The sequence below is a fragment of the Cannabis sativa genome, chromosome 9 (genome assembly GCF_029168945.1).
Source record: "Cannabis sativa cultivar Pink pepper isolate KNU-18-1 chromosome 9, ASM2916894v1, whole genome shotgun sequence".
Lineage (NCBI taxonomy): Eukaryota > Viridiplantae > Streptophyta > Magnoliopsida > Rosales > Cannabaceae > Cannabis > Cannabis sativa.
This window is the reverse complement of record NC_083609.1, coordinates 58,845,134-58,866,747: the sequence shown is the minus strand read 5'-3', so window position 1 is coordinate 58,866,747 and position 21,614 is coordinate 58,845,134. Positions and strand designations below refer to the sequence as shown.

The following is a 21,614-nucleotide window of genomic DNA, read 5'->3' as shown; positions in this document are numbered from 1 at the left end:
TTTAATATATATATATATATATATATATATATTTATATAAGCACATGTTATATATTTATGGACCAAAATTCATTAGTCTATTTTCTCAATCTGTCATATACATACAGTCTGTCCAAACCAATTATAATATTACAATTATTATTACAGCTCAATAAATATTATGTTTTGCAATGTAGTGTCTTGAAGATTTAATGGTATGGCACACATCTATATTCATAATGATCATTTATTTATTTATTTCTATTTCTTTTTTGCCTTTATCAGTGGAATTTGTTTTTTTTTCTTTTTTTTTGAAATAATCAAAATTTATTAATTAGTATTGAGAGTACAATAAAAAATTTAGTTCTTCCCAAGCATTATACTCAAAAATAATTTTACAATCCATTCTTTAAAATAGTTAGTTAAGTTAGGGTATCAGACATTTACATATTAAAATCATAATTTTATATTCTAATATGGTATCAAACATTTACAATTCTCTCTAAAATCATTACCTTTATTTTTCATCCATGGCGAGAATAAGACCTACTGGTTTAAGAAATTCCGCCCAAACTCTATTGTCAAAAAACTCTTCTTCTATACCAGATGCTCCCTCAAATCCTCTAACCATTCCTCCGGCTTTTGCTCTTACAGGAGACAATAACAACCAACAGGTCGTCGCCCACACTTGACTTGCTCACAAAAACAGCTCCGAGCCTTATTTCTTGAACTCAGATGAACATCCTGGATTGACTCTGGTCACACCATGACTATCTGATAAAAACTTCCAACATTACATTCGATGATCCTCTCCACAATTACTGGCTTCGTTGCAAGCAGATAGTAATGTCATGGATTTTCCACTCTGTTTTACTAGAAATTAAGAGCAACATCATGTTCTTGGACACAACTGCTGAAATGTGAAAGGAGCTCAACTCGAAATACGATCAAGGCAATGGACATCACATATTCAAACTCAGGGAAGCACTCATAACTCTACCAAGGTGATGACACTCTACACATTAGTTTCACTTTCACCTGGCTACCATGTTATTGGGAACAAATGGGTATACAAAATTAAATACAACTCTAAAGGTGAAGTTGAAAGATATAAGCCTCGTTTAGTTGCAAAAGGATATAAACCAGCAACATGGCATTGTCTATGTTAAAACCTTTACACCAGTTGCAAAATTTAATACCCTTAAACTCTTTCTTGCACTGGCTAACATAAATAATTGGAATCTACACCAAATGGGCATAAAAATTAACTTTTTACATGGTGATTTAAACGAACAAGTCTACATGTCCATTCCTAAAGGATATGTGCATGAGGGGGAGTTGCCCCCAAATGTAATTTGCAAACTAAACACGAGTTTATATGGTTTAAAACAGTCTTCCAGGCAATGGTTTGCCAATCTAAGTACTACTCTCTTTAGCATTGGATTTCAACAGTCACATTGACCATTCCCAAGGTCATATCCTAATGCCTTCCTGGCCCTCTTAGTGTATGTCGATGATATAATAATTGCCAATAACAATAACACAGATGCTTCTGCATTTAAAGTTTTCCTACACTCCAAGTTCTAACTTAAAGACCTTGGCTATCCTCGATTCTTTCTTAGTCTGGAAATTGTTAGATCCAAAACAGGCATAGTTGTGTCTCAAAGGCCTTTCACTCTACAAATCCTAACTAAATCTGGCTCCTTTGACACAAAAGGTATATCAACATCAATGGATGCCAATATATCTCTCAGTAAGGATATTGGGGCTCCCATTTCAGATCTCACCTCTTATAGGAGCCTCATCGGCAAACTCTTATACTTAACAATAACTCGGCCTGACATAACATATGTTGTTAATCATCTAAGTCAATTTCTTAGTGACCCACGACAACCCCACATTAAGGCTGCTATGAGGATCTTGTAATATCTAAAAGAAACACCTGGACAAGGCCTTCTCTTCCACTCTTTTGTTCCTCAACAAAATAATGCTTTCCACCTCCATGCCTTTACTAGTGCAGATTGGGGTACATGTCCAGATACAAGGCGAGATCCATCACTGGTTTTTACATTTTTCTAAGCAATTCTCTCATATCATGGAAGTCCAAGAAGCAAACCACTATGTCAAAATTCTCTATAGAAGCTGAATAGAGGTCCTTGGCTAACACAACCTGCAAACTCCTCTAGCTCTTCAATATACTTTTAGAATTTGACATCTCTCATTCAACTCCATCTACTCTCTATTGCGACAACCAAGCTGCCCTGCATGTCTTCAAAAATGCAATATTCCATGAGCGCACCAAGCACATAGATATTGATTGCCATGTGGTTCGAGACTAAGTCACTAGAAATTGAATCAAGATCATACATGTCCCTTCTCGGCACAATATTGTAGATATCATGACCGAAACACTATATTTCTTACTCAACACAACTTTCTTTTGTCTAAGATGAGTAAAATCAATATCTACAACTCATCTTGAGGGGACGTTTTAGAATCCATTAATATTGTTTATCATAGTTAGTTATGTTGGTTAGGAGTTAGTTATAAAGAGAAGACCCAGTCTGTTATATATTCAGGGAGTAACAAACTTTGGTTACTGCACTTGTGTATATATACTCGATTATTACATAATAAAATTATAATTTTGCATTCTAATAAATACTACTATTAGAATAGAATCGAGAGCTTCTAGCCAAATAATGTGTTACTCGATTTGTAGATAGTTTAACAAAAAATAGACTAACATTATTTAAAGAATAAAACAATTTTTGGCAGTCATGAATGATCACCGGAAGTAAAAAACATTGGAAGATGATTGCAGATAGCTTGAACTGTAACCAAGCTACATGTTTCAATAACTAAGTTTGCAAGTGGAATTGTTTTATTTAAAAATTATAACTTAAATTTTATTATAAGATTCTTTATATTATTGTAGCTATTATTAGCAGATATTGCATATATATTTTTAAAAAAATTAAAATAATTTATTATGTTAAAAATAAAATTTAAACATTCAAGGTTACAAACGTGATTTTTTTTTGTACGTTTGCAATGATGCCAATGAAATGAATGGAAATATATTTTGTAAAATTAATTATTCAAAATTTTCTAAATAATAATAAATAAAAAGTTTACTATAACTATAATAGACTATTATATAAAATAAAATTTTATTATAATTTCTCCAAATAAAAAACATATATAAAATTAGTTTACTATAATTATAACATTTTACTCTTATTTCTTGTAAGTTGTATAATATTAGCTGGAAGTTGGAACCTTCATAAAATTAAGTCCAATCGACTATTAATGAATATTTTCATTTTCTTTAGAAAAAAAAAAATAATAAGTATACTTTTATTATTTGTGAACTGGTAATACATTATGAAATAAGTTATAACTAAGTTTAAAAAAAATATATATATATATATCTATATATATAGTTTTATTTATGATGAGATTTATTACTCGGTTGGTATGAAAATTTATGATTAAAAAGTATTTTTTATTTCATCTACATATACGTGGTTATTTCATAACCTTATTTTCCAAGCATATTAATCATTATAACATGTGGTGGTTTCTACTTTCTAAATATATGACTTTATCGATATAGGCTTCGAAGAAACTAATAATACTAATTAATTAATTAATTAATAATAATAATAATAATAATAATAATAATAATAATAATAATAATAATAATAATAATAATGTATTAGCTAGGGTAGGTTAGAGAGTAATTAATGTATTATTGAGAAAATCGTGTGTTGAAAATAAATGAAAAAACTAGTGTGCGTGTAAGAAAAAAACAAAGAACAAAAAAGACAAAAATCAAAATAGACATATTTTGAGGGTGATATACTATTAAATATAGGGGAAATATTGTTTTCAAACAAAATATAGGGAAAATATTCACGTGTTTACTATATTTCTATATTCAATTAGGGTAATTATGTGAAACTTTCTCATATTTTAATTTTTATATACAATTTTTTTATTTTTTTTAGTGTTAAAATCTCTTTAAATTTATTTTTTTTATAAATTTGAGACATCAGTTAAATATTATCTTTAAATACTAACTAAATAAGCACTGTGTACACAAGATAACCTAAATTTTTTAAGGGTCTTGTGTAAAAATTTAATAATGAACCCTTTAAAAAAATATCGTGTAAATTAATACCACAATTCTAATAATGATTTTTTTTTTTTAAAGAATTCGCTTTTAAACTTTCATTTATAATTTTATTATTTATTTATGTATTATAGGGAAAAAAATGAGAAAAATAGGTCTTTTTTCAAAAAAAAAATAAAATAAAATAAAAAAAAAAAAGAAAGAAATTCAGCCTAATAAAAAAGAGGGTTTTGTGCAATACCTCAAATTGCTCAATATTTAAAGTAAAATTTGAAAGTCAATAAATAATAAAATAGTTAATATTTAACGATAATATTCATCTAACACTTTAAATTTACAAAAAAAAAAAAAAAGATAAATAAATATAAAAAATCAAAACATAAAAAATTTCTTAGCAAATAACTCATCACTTATAGCCACATAAAATGGTAAGATATATAGCTACATATTATATTATCGTTTGCGCTACATTTTTTTTTCTTTAATTGAAATTTATTTTAAAAATATTACCCATATCCAACTAACAATTTTATTTTCAAAATATTTCAAAAAAAATATATATTTTTTATTTATAATAATATACAAAACAGCATTATATTTATTTCTTTCAAAAAATAAATCATAATTTTATATTTATTTTTTGTTTGTTTGCTTTGAGCAACTCCAACCATAAACACTATAATTGTGTTAGTTAACACACACAAAGAAAAAAAATAATAATAGTAATAATTAATTAATTAAATATATTATTTTTGTATTATTATATTATTACAAATGGTAAAAATAAATATATCTATATTTGAAAGCTATAATATTATATAGGAAGAAAAAGTAATTAATAAATGAAAAGGAAATTTTAGGTATTTTTAGATAAGTTCTAATTAGGTTAGAATGTATTTAGTGCTAAATCATTTTAGAGTTCATTGGAAATGGTCTTAATATGGTTTGAATTCTTTTTTTTTTCAATCAAATTTAATTTTAAGGAATAATTACATAAGGCTATTTTTTGTAAAATATTTACATTTTTACGTTCAAAGAATATTTTTTTATATTTTTACAATTTTTCAAAAAATAACATGAAAACAACATAAAATCAACAAGAAAATTACATAAAAGTAACATGAAAATAATATCAAAATAACAACAAAAATTAACATACAGATAACAAAAAATTAACAACAAATGAACAAGATTTCAACATAAAAAGACCGTATTTTATGTAAATAAAATAAAAAAAAATCGTAAAAATATTTAAAATTCTGTGAAACCGTATTTTTGTAATTTTTTTTTATTGTTTTTATGTTTTTGTAAAATAATCTTTTTTCTTTTAATTGAAAGAAAAGTACTAATGATTTCATGAACACGTTATCAAATTTAAGTTTTAAAACAACCAAGTGTGTCAATATCAACTTTTTGTCCTTTTTTCCATAGCACATACGGTCAAAATTGTAATAAAAGATCTCTTTATTTATTTTATTCTTTTTTGTAAAAAAGATAAGTTATGGTCCATGTTTCTATTTATTTATATATATTCTTTCTATTAATAGAAAAACAAGTTATAAGATATTCTAATATGTGGTTTTGTATGAATAATTAGACATCGCTATGTCTATTATAAAGTAACATTTTATAATAATTAGTTAATAGTTTTTTATAATTATTATTAAAATAAAATAAATGAGACTTAATATTAAATTACATTAATAATAATATTACATCACAAAGACATAAATATTCTTAAATATTTTTCGAAAAATTAACATTATCAAATATTAATTTTTTAATTAAGATATTTAAAATGTAATAATTAATTACATAAATAATGATAGAGGAATATAGATATACCTCTTTTATCATTTTTGATAAAGTGAAGATTAATTAGGAGCATTAATTTGTTGTGTCACGCCATATTATTTGCCTATATTGGAAGTATTATTGGAGTGTGACGAGTCACCTTTTTCAAATTGATTTTGCAAAAACGTGATAGAAAAACCCAAATGTCATAATATGGAAATATGATAAAATATGGTTTGAAAGTGTAGTGAGTGGACATAAAATTAAGACAAATCACATCTTTTTACCCATACTTGATATAGAAATACACATTTATCATAGGATATATCTAACCCAACATTTTCTTCTTTTGTTAATATTTTCTTTCTTTCTTCCTTAATTTCTTGCTACCTCATTTTCAAAAATGTTATTTATAACGTTTTAAATATTACAAAAGATATCATATTATTATAATTAGTGGTGTATTTTAATATTAAGTATTATATATTTATTTTTATGGAATCTTATAATTTCATTAGAATACAAAAAAGGTAGGATTTACTAGAGAAATCTCTCTCCAAAACTAGAGAAAGAATGACTACGTAGTCTAACACAATCTTAAATAATGAGTAAAAATTCATGCTTAAAAACTATCAATAGTAAAATGAAATTTAACATCTACAATATTGTGGAATACGTTGGCAACATGCCAATGAGGAATTTTATCTAATGTTAACGCTCAAATCATAATAAAACAATCTGAGAATATTGACAATGTAGCCCAATTGTTATTTATGGTCCTTACATATTTTGATATAGTATAACAATACAGAAGTTGCTAACTAATTATAAAATTTCATGTTAGTATGATGTTAAGTCAGAGCCAGCTTGAAATAGGATGGGAAGTAGGAAAAAAAATTACTAAATCATTTATTGAAAGATATTTATTATTCTAAAAAATTACTAAAAATTATGTATATTTTTTTTAAGCCATTGTGTAGGTGGGTCGTAATTATAACCAAAAATCTCATGTGCTTCAGCCCAAGTCTAGCTCTGATATGAATTGTTGGTCTATCAACCTTTGTCTCACATCGGAAGAATAGGCATGAGTTGCCTTTGATATAAGTGTTCTACCTACTCCATTTGTATAAGGCATTTAGGTGTCTAAAAATAAAAAATGTGAGGGCTTAGGCTAAAGATATAATATCATACTAATGTGAAAGTTAAAATGAGGTGACGACCCAACAAGATGGACGAACAGAGACCAATAAGTGGTATTAGAGCCAAAGATTTAGCAGCGCTGGGATAGTGGGTTGCATTTGTGATGTGTGGGAGAAGCTCTCAATGTGATGACCTCGCGACTGAAGATCAATATAGTGCTATGTATCGAAAGTTTACCTGATATTATGGTGGTAGGTGGCGTGTTCCATTAGAGATTACGACGATACAAGATGAAGATCCATGTTTGGTTTATGTCTTGTGTCGAAAGCCTTCCTAGCAATGTTTAAGGTCAGGCGACGAAATCTATTTGGTGATAGCAATGGTATAAGATGGTTTCGCTAGAGGGGAGTCCACGAATATATGGTCCTTAGATTGTTGGGATATCAACCCAAGTCTCACATCTGAAAAATAGGCAAGAGTTGTCTTGGATATAAGTGTTCCACCTACTCCCTTAGTATAGGATCTTTTGGGCAAATGTCCAAAAACAAAGACCATAAAGGCTTAATCCAAAACAGATAATATCAGACTAATGTAAAAATTAAAATGAGATAGCAGTCCAACAAGATGGACGAACAGGACCCAACATAAATTGACCACCTTAAAATATCAAATCACCACTTAAAAGCAAGCAACATTTAAAGATTTGGAATACTTATAGTCCTACCTAAAGTTTTTTTCTTTGTAAGGTCCTACCTCATAACGTTAATTGTTTCTATTTTGCCAAGGTTGTTAGGTACTCTTGTGGTTTCAAGCCTAAGGTCGGTGGTTGGAATATAACACTCCTCTATTTGTATATACTCGGAAAGACACAATAGAACTAAAAAATAGCTTCACCCGAACACAACCTCAGAAAAAGAAAGGATTATATAAATTGATGACAACTTCAGGATCACTCTCTATAAAAGAAATAGAAAGATCTCCACCAACGAACAACTTTAGGCGGGAGAGAATCGTCTTAGCTGCATGACTGAGAGAATCTTGTGCTTGTGAAAAATAGGCACAGTTATTAAGTATTAGTGGTGTTTAGCACTATCTAGAGGAAACACTTTATAATTGATTAATGATATTTCATACAAATTATTACTAAATTATATGAATTCTATATTTAATTTGTATCATTTTAGCATTATTAAGTTTGTAAAATTAAATGGTGTGAAAGGGTATTCAATGGAGGTGTAAATAATGCCAAAGTAAAATGATACAAATTAAGACTATATAACATATTGGCATGTGCATGCATGTAGTGCCTTGAATAAATAGATATTTACCTACTTTCATTGTTCTCTTCCTTAATTTACTCTTTATTAATTTGTATCTTCCTCATTGTGCTACCTCGTTTAAAATGCAAACTCAAGAAATGTTTAAAGTATTTCTAGCTAGCCAGAAAAAAAAAATGTTAAAAGTCAAAATATTACTCAATTAATTCATCTAAATCATTCATGCATGGAAACTATAATAATGAATAAGGTCACCAAGAAATTGTTTTATTTGATCGAAGTATTCATTTTTGGTGTTATTACTAGTGATCATTGAATAGAAAATATAATGATATATTGTATATCAATTTTGAAAAGTATATCTTTTATTTTGGAGCGTTGAGAATTATGGGGTTTCATCTTAAAACTAATTGGATATGGTCACTATCTGTATAGGTGCGGATCGGATAGGGCTCTGATACCATGATGAGAATCATGGGATTCCATCTCAAAACCAATTGGCAATGAGTGGAGTAGCCCATGTTCTTATATATATGGCTTAATTCTCTACTATTTATTCCATGTGAAACAATTGGTAATGAGTGGAGTAGCCCATGTTCTTATATATGATTCAATTCTCTACCATTTATTCCATGTGGGACAATGTCCACAATATGAAGCAACACACGTAAAGCATTATCAATGTAATATTATTTCTAAATTATTCAAGTAATTATAGAATGTAATATTATTTCTAAATTACACAATTACAATCCTCAACTTATGTGTTAAATAAATTCAATCTATTATATTCATTAATATGAGTCTTACTTATTAAAAATTATTCAATGCAGAAGATCAGCTTTGAAATATAGTCATACGAAAAGAAAATATATATTTTTAGGTCTTTGTTTCGAAAAAATATAGTATTTTTTAAAATTAATAAAAAAATGTATAATTTTAAAAGGGAAAAATATTTTTGGGCCCTTCGACTAGGTGCGCCATAGGCATAGGCCTACCCGCCTATGCCTAGAGTTGGGTCTGTTATTACAAAATTAGTCTTTTCCGGCATTTAAAACTGTCTTTTATACTATTTTCGTCAGTTTTTAAAATCGTCGACTATGTGTGTGTTATAATAATATGAAACTTTTAATGATAGTTCATAACTTTCGGGAAAAGTTATTTCAAATAACGGTGTATAATTATCGAGAAAAGTCACTTTAAATGATGGTTTATAACTGTCGAGAAAGACTTCTGTCGAACGGTAACTAAAAAAAATGCTACTTTAAATGACTGTTTATAACTATCAGGAAAAATTTCTGTCGGATTATTATAACTAACATGAAACACTACTTTAAATGACAGTTTATAACCGATAAAAAAATTACTTTAAACTACAATTTATAGCCGACTGACTAGGTCTTTTATATATATATATATATATATATATAAAAATATATATACATATATGTAAAAAAAAAATAAGGAATAATTAGATAAGACACTATTTTTTGTAAAATAATTACATTGTTACGTTCAAAGAATATTTTTTTACATTTTTACGTTTTTCCAAAAAATAACACGAAAACAACATAAAATCAACAAGAAAACTACATAAAAGTAACATCAAAATAACAACAAAAAATAACATACAGATAACAAAAAATCAACAAGAAATTAACAAGATTACAACAAAAAAAAAATTGTATTTTATGTAAATAAAATCAAAAAAATTCGTAAAAATATTTAAAATTCTATAAAACTATATTTTTGTAATTTTTTTGTTGTTTTTATATTTTTGTGAAATAATCCCAAAAAATAACATGGTATAAAAATATTTATTTTCATTAATTCTTGAACAAAAACCAAAAGTGAATCACATAATCAAAACACATATTTGACTAAATTCCATAAATAATATAAAAAAAAAATTGATAAGGAAATCATTAATTTAAGAGAGCATAATGACTACAATAGTGCAATATATAATTCAAATTTAAGATGTTACATAAAAGTTGAACAAGTAAAACGTTTTTAAAGAGTGATTCCAAATATTTGCCACATACTTTAAATTTATGTATATAAGTATCATTAATTCAAATGCATTAACAAAAATAATTAATAAAGAAATTTATTGATTCATCTAAAAAATTATTAGACATAAAATTTAATCACATGCCTTTTTTAAAAAATAATTAGTATTTTTGTCTTCTAACTTTTTATACTATCAAATTGTGTTCTTTAAAGTATAAGACTTGTTAATAATACCTTTATAATAATAAAATAAAAGAATTTTTTTTATAATAATTTCTAGTTTTAGTTTTTTAATCATTAAAATTAAAAAAAAAATAAAAAAAAAAGAAAGAAAGGTATTTAACTTGCATCATTTTATTAATTATTATTCAACTTGCATCATCATCATTTTTTTCAAAAAGAAAGGTATGATAAAATTGAATAAAATATAATAAAAAAACCACGTTACCGTAAAAGTTATATTTCGAGGGACACAAGCACTATACCTTCTATAGTGTAAAAAATAAACTTTATTAATCAGTATTGTAGTAATATTGTTCGTACAAATAAGCACCATATATGATGCAAGGAATTTAGTGCTGCAATAGCACAAGCCTTATTATTGTTGATACCAACAATTACTTACTCTATCCAAGAAAAGATAAGAATAAATACAATACTACAACACAAATTCAAGACACTTTGTCACACAATTACAGGAAAGGAAGGAAATGAAAAGATAAAATGACAACAAAAACAACACCAATAATGCAATGAGACAAGTCTTAGATTGAGATGCTGTTGGGGATTCCCCTGGCAGTGAGACCTTGTTCACTCGAAGGCATGAGCAAACCATACTCGAAATTGACTGGCCCAGCTCGGTTCTTCATGTTTGTATCCTTATTTCTGCTCGCAATTCTGTCTTCAATTTGAGCAAGTTTTGTTCCAAATCTTTCAAAAGCATTTAAAGGTTCAGCTTCTGCAGTCCAGTCAGGATTTTCTCTCTGACCAAGATAGAGCTCATCTGAAGCATGCCTTGACAAAATCTCAACAAGGGAAATCCCAATAAGGCTCTGAAACTCTGGAGTAATTGTCAACAAGAAACCTTTCTCTGGGTCAGATTTAAGTTGCTCGTATTCTGGAGTACCCTCTTCAGGCATGAAACGTCGGCTTAATGTGGGGCGGTTTGGAAGGTACCCTGTGAAAGAGTATTGTCCAAAGTTGACAGCAGCATGAAGAGCAGAAGAAATCCATATGAGTGTGGTGCATGACTCAACTAGTTCCTCGCGTGTTTGCATTTTTGGCCACCAAGCTTCATGTTTCTTATCGCCATGACCAACTTCCCTAACTTCCTTCCACCATGCTTGAAGCTCTGTGTCCTTCTGGACAGTTGCATCAGTCTTGTAGTAGAAAGAACAGTATTCTTTCACCCATGTTTTAATGGCAGACCAAATCTCTAGCCCATCAACAGCGTAAGGATAGTCCTCTATTAGTAAGCGAACGCCATGTGGGGAATTTTGATCTTTAACTGCTACTCCTCTGCATATAGAGCCATAAAATAATATATTACTAAGAGAAAAACATAACAAAAATGTGTTGAATATTAGAAAACAACATTAGCTTTTACCTTTTAAGGAGATCTGCTGGGAGTGCTTGCTCAGTAAGTTTCCAATCCTTGTAAATTATTGCTGACGATTCCAACGCAAATTTTCCCTGGAAAAATGTGGACTCTATAATGCCGTCAGCACTAACGAGACTCTGTCTAGCAAGTGCATTTATGTTCATGGTATCACGGTAATGAGGGTGTAATAGTTTGTAGATTGGATGGAGGGCACTTAGTTGTCTGTTTGTTGCTATCACAAAGGGCTCAATCACAGCATGAGTATTCAACCTGTATAACAACCGAATTCAAGTCCTTAAGAAAAAAATATTTCAAACTCAATAAAACTCAACATAATTTGATAGTTTCATACCAATGACTATTGAGCTGATGGTAGCCAGAATCATTTACAGCTGCATAAGCTTTAGCCAATTGCCAAATGGTGCCATCAACACCATCTTCAGATGGGGTATATACTTTACTAACTACACCAAATTCATCACCATCTGGATGTGGCAAGCTTAATTCGATGGCAATAGGCCTCAATGTTCCGTCGTTAGCCAAAAATAGGAGAGTTCGAGTTGCATAAGCCTTTGTAGGTGTTGTGTTTATCCTCCTCAGATAGGGAATAAATGAATCATGGTGATCCAATATATATAACCTATTTTGACTGAGTGCCTATAAAGTCATATAATGAGAAATTGCATTAGTTGTTCTGCCATAAAATTGAAGTTCTTGTACAAATAAAATGATCTCATCCAAAACAATACCGTCGAAACATCGAGTCCATCCAAGTAATTCTGAATGTGTTCTTCAGTAATTGTGCTAGTTTGATCGCCATACAATTCTGGGTCAAGCTTGCTGGCAGGTGGGAATTCCTGCATTCAAAATTAGACCAAATTATATGACCAAATATGAAAAAACATTATTTAATTGATAATCACTTATAATTATAGTAATGAAATTACATTGAGACGACGGATGAGGATAGGGTGAACTCCAGCAACCATTTCTCTTCCAAATTCTTCATCAGTCCTCCATGCAGATTTACTCTCTACAAATCATTGAATTTAAGATTATTTATGATACTATATATGAAGAAAAAAACAATGTATAACTTGATCAATTTAAGATTGGTTACCCTTAATAACCGCAGGCATAGGGAACTTAAGGAATTGTTCACCATCAGTTCGGAGTAATTCCCTGAACAGATCGACAGGAACATTGTTCCTGATAGTGCTAAGAACTGATGTTGGTAGCTTCAGTCCTCCTTCATACAAGTCTTCTATTTCCTTGAAGCTATCAAACTCATTTCGAGTCTCATCAAAGAAATGTTTCAGTGCAGGTACAATGGCTTGAGACAATGACTTAATTGCATAAGCAAGAAAATCTGACATCTTCAAGTGACCAAATCGTTCATCTCTTGGAACATAAATGTCTAAAGATTCAATAGGATCCAATGGTTTCATAATATTCACTTGTTTCAGCCTACTCTCACTTGTAGAATCTATTAAACATAAACATGTGAAAGTATTAAAAAAAATTAGTCAAACTCCCAAATATGCAAATACACATATACAATATACATTTACACAATTGCATCACCTGTTTTGGTGGATGCTCTGCCAGTTCTTCCTCTACGAGGGTAAGGGAATTCACTATTCCCTCCCAAGATTTTACGAACAAAGTTTGAACCTTTGTCTGGTTCGCCCAAATCATTGTACACATCGTAATCATAGACTCTGTCCCACTCTTTTCGCTCTCCTTTTCCATCTCCTCTCAAGTTCTGAAGCTCTTCCCTTCTGTACTTAAGCAAGGGTGCTGGTGTTGCACTTGGAAGATATGACTATACCAAAAAAGTAAAGCACAACTAATCAATAAAGTGATCTTTAACTATAAGTAATGTTACTGTAAAAACAACTTAAAATGTTCAAATCCTCAAAAAAAAAAAAAAAAATTGAGAAAACTCTAAAACCCTATATTTCTAATCCTTTCATCATTTTGGGTACTTATGAAAATATCCCAAAAATAAAATAAACACAATAAAAAATAAAAAAGTGATCTTTATTGAGTACTTTCATCAAACACATGGAGGGCTTTACCTTGTTTCTGAAGAAAACACGATCGTAGTTGTATTTCCTAGCGGAGTAAACCCAAGAATTGCAGATGAAACGAACAACACCTTGACCAGGAACATCATCAAGAGTAATGGTCTTGAGGAAGAACTCATCAACGTGATTGTTCTTGAAGATGATAGCTTCAGGGACTCCAATGGATTCATCCCAATCGAAAGTGACTTTGAAAACGGAGTCTCCTGGTGTTAAGGTTGGGAGAGAAGTAACCCAGTTCTCCAAATGGGTTTCTTTACCCACTTTTCCAGCTACAACAAAAATCAATGGCACCACAAACAAACTGTCAATAACAGAGCCATAGATTCCGTACAAGTTGAAGTTTCCATAAGCTTAATTAAACTTTAATGTTATAAAAAGTGTAATAATCAAAGAAAATTAGAAAATAGTAAAAAGAAAAGCCAATACCTTTAAAACGACAACAAAAACATAGAAACGACAAAGGAATATTAATAATGAAAACCAACATAAAATTTGCATTTATGGATTGGAATAAGTTTTAGTTAAACCTTATTTGGACTTTCAAACAATTAAAAATGGGATATTCAACCTAATGAGAAATTTATAAAGGGTGTTTTAAGGTATCAAACACAACTGGAAAAAGTATTATATTATTATTGGTATATTTTAATATCAAGTCTCACACATTTTAAAATAATATGAGAAATTGCTCATCAAATATAAAGTGTCATGTTAATATAGTGTTGGCAGAATCGAGCTTAAGGTTGGCTAATAAATGCAGGCATAAGACCTACCTAGTCCTAGAGCCTAGGGGTGTTCACAAATTATCCGATTCAATCCAATCCGCACGATCCAATCCAATCCAATCCGTAAAATGCAGATATCTGCACTTGTGCGGATTGGATTGGATTGAAAAAACTAAAATCTGCACTTGTGCGGATTGGATGTTGTTTGATCTCAAAAAGTAACCGATCCAATCCAATCCGCACTTAATTATATATTTTTAAAAAATTATAATATATAATATATATTAATTAAAAAAAGACACAAACTTCTAATTTCTTAATCTTTTTTAATAATATATTGAGTTGGTGCATTTTATTTATTTCATAATAAAAAACACAACGAAAATAATTCTTATTCACATAGACACATATATAAATTTAAATATATATACTAACTTATTTATTTTATTTATTTTAGTAATAGATACATATATATTTTAGTATAAATCTAAAGATAAGTACATATATATTGATATATGTATATTGGTTTGATTTATAGAGATGGAAATAGATTATTATTGGAGTTTAAGAAACAATAGTTTTTTTTTGAAATTTTTTTTCTATGAAATATTAAATAATTTATTATTAAAAAAATAATCGATCTAATCTGCACTATTGCGGATCGGATTGGATTGGATTTTAACTCTTATGCGGATCGGATTGGATCCAAAATATGAAATCCGCACTTAGTGCGGATTTGATGTTGTTTGACCAAAAAAGTGCGGATTTGATCGGATGAACACCCCTACTAGAGCCAGTGGCGGACGCAGATTTAATTGGAGGGTGGGCGTAAATTTTTTTCATATATAAAAATATTCAAAAAAAAAAAAAAACAAGTAAATATAAAGAAAAACACAGTTCAATATTTCAATTCCCAACTAAAAAGATATTAAATATCAAGCACTAAAAATCTTCTAATATATATAAAAAAAAAAAGCAATCTAAAACGAGGTTCAAAATATATAACATACTCAATATCCTAAAATTTTAGCAAATATATCAATTTTTGAGCTCATATATTTAGAGTTGTCCTCGTCGAGTTTGTGTGTTTTGAAAACGATGAATGATAAGCTCGTTATCAATAGCATTAAATACATTCTTTTCGAGATATACTGTCAAACTATCATTCAACTATTGATATCCCATTTTGTTGCGCATTTATTGTGGGCAATTAAAATAATTAAAAGATTTTTTTAGTTAAGAAGTAAAAGAAATATTTTTTTTCAGCATGGGTCCTTCATTGGATCCGCCAGTGCCTAGCGCCCAAAAAAATTATTTTAAAAATACACATATTTTTTTTTAGTAATTATTAGACTTGGAGCTCAATAATTTTGTTCCTACCAAATGAAATCTCCATTTTTTTTTATATATATGAGATAAAATTTGATCCGTTATTACTTTTTCGTACTAAATAATTATATGGAACTATTTAATAAGTTTTTTTTATTGAAAAATGAGTGGACCATTTTATTGAAAAATGAGTCCCTTTTAATAAGATTTAAGAGACTGATAATGACGAAAGTAATATAAATACAACTTTAAGTATTTAGTCTCCTAAAAAAAACATGTATGTAAATGTATGCAATAAAATATTAGATATTTATAGCGCAAATACTCATCTATTTGAATCTGATGTAACAACTAACAGTGACTAAAGTAAAAAAAAAAAATATAACTTAAAGTATATAATCCGTCAAAAAAACATTTAGTATATAAATATACGAAATTAAAAATATAAATTATTTATACTCCAAATATCTCAAATGTATATATATATATAATAATATAGTTAAGTATATACTTACCAACATGACCACTAACGAGTTGTAGAGAAACACCATTGCCCAAAAATTCACCCAAACGATCAAAAATGGCAGAGCCAGCATTAACAGAAGCAGCCAAAGGATTGAACTCTAAAACATTCTTTTTTGCTAAAACAACCCTTCCTTTTATTTTCTTTCCATTTAGACCCCCAGTTAGTGTGTCCACCAATTTCCCAGCTAGATTCATCTTAATAATAATAATATGCAATTAACCAACTCTTTAAGGATCAATAAGCAATTATATTTATACGTACTTGTTTTTGTAGAAGATGAGTGTTGTGAATAACAATGGGAGAAATGGATGGTATATATAGGCCACCCCACAGATCATCAATACGTGGCTTAGTTATTGATAACCCTTTTTTTTAGTACATAAGTACTATTATTATTATTATTATTATTATTACAAGGAACACATGTTAATGTGTATCTATATTTATTATTTTTTATTTTTTTAACTTTTTTTTGTGTTATTTTCAACATCTAATTAATAATAATGCACATATCCACATTTTATTCTCATTATATTTCTTTTTAATAATTAATGTACTTTGTAATTAAATTTTATTAAAATAGTACTAACTAGTGTATATTATTGAAAATTTCTATAGTGGATCTCTAAAAGATTGTTTTGGTAAATTCTTTATCTTTTGTGGCATTTAGAAAAAAAAAAATATTAGTCTAACCTTTTTTTAATGATAGTATATATTGTAACTATTTAGGACCACTTGTAAATTTTTTTAAAAAAATTAAATAGTTTATACTGTTTAAAAAGGCTTAAACAATTATCTACCAAGTGTATAAGAAAAAATAGTTGTGTGTAATAAAATATATAAATTTTATTATATTATAAACTAGTTAAAAATTTTAAAAAATTTACAAGTGGTCTTAAATATTTATAACATTTGCAATTATGAAAAAAAAAAAAATTAACTAAAAAAACTCTTTCGTATGTCTAAATAGATAAGGGTCTACTGAAATATTAATTTTTTGTAAACTTAACCAATACAAAATTAATTACAGAAATAATAATTAATTATAAGACGATAATATAGGGAGGGGCAGTACTACAACGTGGATCACATACTAATTATAAATATATATATATATATATATAAATATCAAAATATGTACGTACACCACCTACTTTGTTAAGGATATTTAGTTTTTTATGTTAGTGGCATTTAGTTTAGTATAATACATAATAGTAATAGTAATGATAATATATAATAATGAATTAAGATAACAATAGTAATGGGAATAATATTACTATGTTTGATTCAAATAAGTAATAAACCACTTGAGGCTAGTTCAAGTGGCCATAGATGGGTGTGTGGGTGTTGGAGGTCCTAGATTCGAGTCCCAGATAAAACATGTTGTAATATATAAACGCTTAAATCAAAAAAAAAAAAAATCAAATAAGTAATAAGAATGAGGCTTTGAAATTTCTTTCTATCCCTTGCAATCATTTTCCTATTATTGATTGTGTTATGTGACATTTATGTCTTCGGATTTTTATACTGTGAAAAGTAGATATTAAAAACTATTGGTTCATTGGAGATTAGCGAAGTTTCAAGTTTCGATGCTATGAACTAAAATTTAGTAATTAAATATTCCGGCAAAAGTGATATTTTTTTTGTGTGTGGAAAGGTGTTAAAAATTGGTTGCTTACATTTTCTTGTTTTTATACTAATTTAGAAAATAGACAGTAAAAATATAAAAAATAAATAAATAATATTAATTAGGGTTTTTTTTTAACAAATTTGGTAAATTATTATAAGTACATAAATTATATATGCACGATGATTTGCTGATCAATCTCTGACGATATGATCCAAAAAAGATTCCCATATTAATTTCATTTAATTAATAATATTGTCTCATCTAATAATCAAAGATTATCAACTTAATTAAATACTACTAATTAATCTATGAAATTATAATATATATTACATTAATTAATCGTTGGTGAAATGATTTATGATCTCCATCTAATAATTGATTTTGTGCTGTCAAAGTTTTTAATAATATATAATTAGATAACAAAGAATAATTTAGGTATGTGAAAACGTGGTTAAGTATATAATTATAATACTAACACTATTATTATTTATATATATAAATGTTAAATATTATACTATTAACACTATATAATTATTTAGATTATCAAATAATCCATATTATTTTATATAATACGGATATTGGCGATCACAATAAGATCATATACATACGTATTATTAAATATTTATTAGCTAAAAATGTATTGACTGACCATGTTCTCTAGTTATAAATTATAGAAATCTTATGTATATATAGTAGGCATTTAAAAAAAATTAATTAGTCTATTTTTTTTTTATAAACGTGTACATCATAATTATTTAAGACTATTTGTAAATTTTTAAAAAATTCTAAATAATTTACTGTATTCAAAATAAAATTAAATAGTCGGATATGTAACAAAAAATATAAATCTAATTTTTAGTATTGTAAATTAATCAAAATATTTTCAAATTTTAAAAATAGTTCTAAATAATTATAATGTAAATGATTGTAAAAAATAAATTGACTAAAAGCTCTTTATACCAAAATATAATTTTAAAAAAGTATACTGTAGATTTACCCTAAATTATATATTGTGTGTTATACATAGTAATATTGTAATTTTTAATTTTAATATTTTATAAAAAAAATTAAAAATTAAAACAAAAATCCAGATAGAAATTTATGTGTTGACAATAATGCGCCCATCGTTTATATAAAGAAGAGAATATATTGCAACTAGGGGCCTATAATATATGGAGAAGTAGTCACATCACATACTATAATTATATATTTCATTTCATTTTATATTAAAATTTGCACAATTAAATCGTTTTGAGTATTTATTTTATTTGAATCGTTTTTTTGGAATATAAAAAAACAGTTACTTTTAATAATAATTTTTTAGTTATAATATAATTTTTTTGTAATTAAATGTGACTTTTAGGGATAACAAAAAATTACTTGTAACTAAAATATAGTATTAAGATATAAATTATCACTAATTAACTTATAGTCATAACAAGTATTATGACTAAAAATATATTTAGTCATAATAAATTGTAATATTTGTGACTAATTCACAACTTTTTTACTTTTAGTTATAAGTAAGTTTTGTTGTGATTAAAAGTAAAATTTTTTGTAATGATAAAATAAAAATATGGGAATGATGATAAAATTATTTCATTTCAAATTTAGAGTTTCATAAAAAAAATAAATATATATTTCAGGAGGGAAACTTACAAAATATTGTAGAATAAGGCAAAGTTTACAAAAATACTAAGACATAGAGTTCTCTACATTTGTACTATACTAATTTTACAAAAATATTGTATTTAAAGTTTCAAAATTATAAAAATATTGTGTTTCAGTAAAAATTTTTTTTTTAAAAAAAAAAAAAACCCTATAGAACAACTTAACAAACAATATGAAAAATAATTATAAAAGAACAAAAAGTATAACTACAAAGCAACATAAAAATAACAAAATATTGACATAATTGCAATAAGCAAAATAATATCAACTCCTCAATATGTTTTTGTATTACGAATTTTTTTTTAGTTTTGAGTCAACAACTTGATTTATTTTTTTGTATTATTGTATTATTTTTTTATGAAATTTATTGTTGTAATTTTATTCTTTACTTTTTTTCTTTTTTTTTTTTTTTGTTTTTGATCTTAGAAAAAACTATAAAATGAAAAACAAATAAAAAATAACATAAAACAAAACAAAACAACCAAGGATTTCATGCCTCAACATTAAATCCCAATTTTGAGGCCCGCTTCTGAACCTTCTAAACACGGTCTTACTGCCAAATTTTTACCTTTTAGCACCTTGACATTGATTTTTTATGTCGTGGCGCTATTTTAAAATTTTCAGTTCTTCAATGTCGAAAGCTCCAATCACATCAAATCTTCTGGATTTTTTTCTTGAATTCATCTCCTTGTGCTCTAGCGACAAGACTTAACTTAATCCTTCCTTTTTATACATTTCTTCTCGACTTTAAACATTAACAATCAAAACTGTAAAATTGTAAAACTAAAAATACTAACAACTAAAAGCGTAAAATTATACAAAATACAACTAAAACTCACTAAAAATACTTTAAAAACCTACATAAAAATAGCACTAATAAAGTCCTAACAATAAATCAACAGGAATAATACTTTTTTCACTAGTAACATTATTGGATTTTAAACTAATTTCTTGAGAAGAGCACCCGCAACAGTTTCTCTACTCTATTCTTTAAAATACATTATCAAAACTCTATTTTACCTCAAACTTTTACATTATATCATACATCAGCTTTTCTATTTTTTCTCTATATCATTTAAATATTATATTTTTAATATATTTTATTCATTTTGTATTAATGATTCATATAATATTACACACATATAAAAAAGTTAAAAAAAAATAATATTAAAATATGTTTAGCTCAATGAATAGTTATCTCTACATTTAGCTAAGCACTATTCATTGAGCTAAAAAATATGTAAAATAACTAAGGTTTACCTCACTTATTGGAAGCTCAATTTTGTAATTTTTTCTCTATGATTTAAAAATTAAGCTATTTTAATTCATCTATTGGAAGTGCTCTTAAACCTTTAAGCCAAATTGCTTCTTTAAAAGCTTCTACTATTCTCAATGGTTGGGAGTACAACTACCTTTTGGATTTTCAACTGGACTTTCTTATGTCAATGTTTGTTGCATAGTTAATGTCAACATCTGAATCTCTTCCAATGACAAATCCCAAGTGAGTTGTTCCTGAACATATCTTATTATCCATTTCAGAGCTTCAAATGGTCTTTTTCAGAATGTGTCAAAATTCAAGAGACATAATTTCAGTATAATTAGCCAAATATTAATATTATAATGGGCAATAAAAAATTATAATTAAAATATTTAAAATGATTACATAAAAATTCTATAATTTTTATTTTTAAGCACTTCAGAA

General features: G+C 27.3%; 1 protein-coding gene across 1 annotated transcript; it reads right to left on the bottom strand.

The window, feature by feature from the left end:
* Nucleotides 1–10,830: 10,830 nt before the first annotated feature.
* Nucleotides 10,831–16,906, bottom strand: LOC115722275 (probable linoleate 9S-lipoxygenase 5). Its single transcript, XM_030651441.2, has 9 exons — nucleotides 16,601–16,906; nucleotides 14,023–14,300; nucleotides 13,526–13,766; nucleotides 13,062–13,427; nucleotides 12,889–12,974; nucleotides 12,691–12,798; nucleotides 12,294–12,598; nucleotides 11,948–12,211; nucleotides 10,831–11,859 (listed from the first exon to the last, which is right to left on the bottom strand). Exons 1-9 carry the CDS (start codon nucleotides 16,803–16,805, stop codon nucleotides 11,106–11,108), a joined length of 2,607 nt encoding a protein of 868 aa, XP_030507301.2. The 5' UTR covers nucleotides 16,806–16,906; the 3' UTR covers nucleotides 10,831–11,105.
* Nucleotides 16,907–21,614: the final 4,708 nt, after the last annotated feature.

Coding starts and splice junctions, on each gene's coding strand:
- LOC115722275 (XM_030651441.2), bottom strand. CDS start 16,805: ATGAATCTAGCTGGGAAATTGGTGGACACACTAACTGGGGGTCTAAAT. Junction 12,975..13,061: donor TATGCCTGCGGTTATTAAGG/GTAACCAATCTT, acceptor AATGATTTGTAG/AGAGTAAATCTGCATGGAGG. Junction 12,212..12,293: donor CATCAGCTCAATAGTCATTG/GTATGAAACTAT, acceptor GTTGTTATACAG/GTTGAATACTCATGCTGTGA.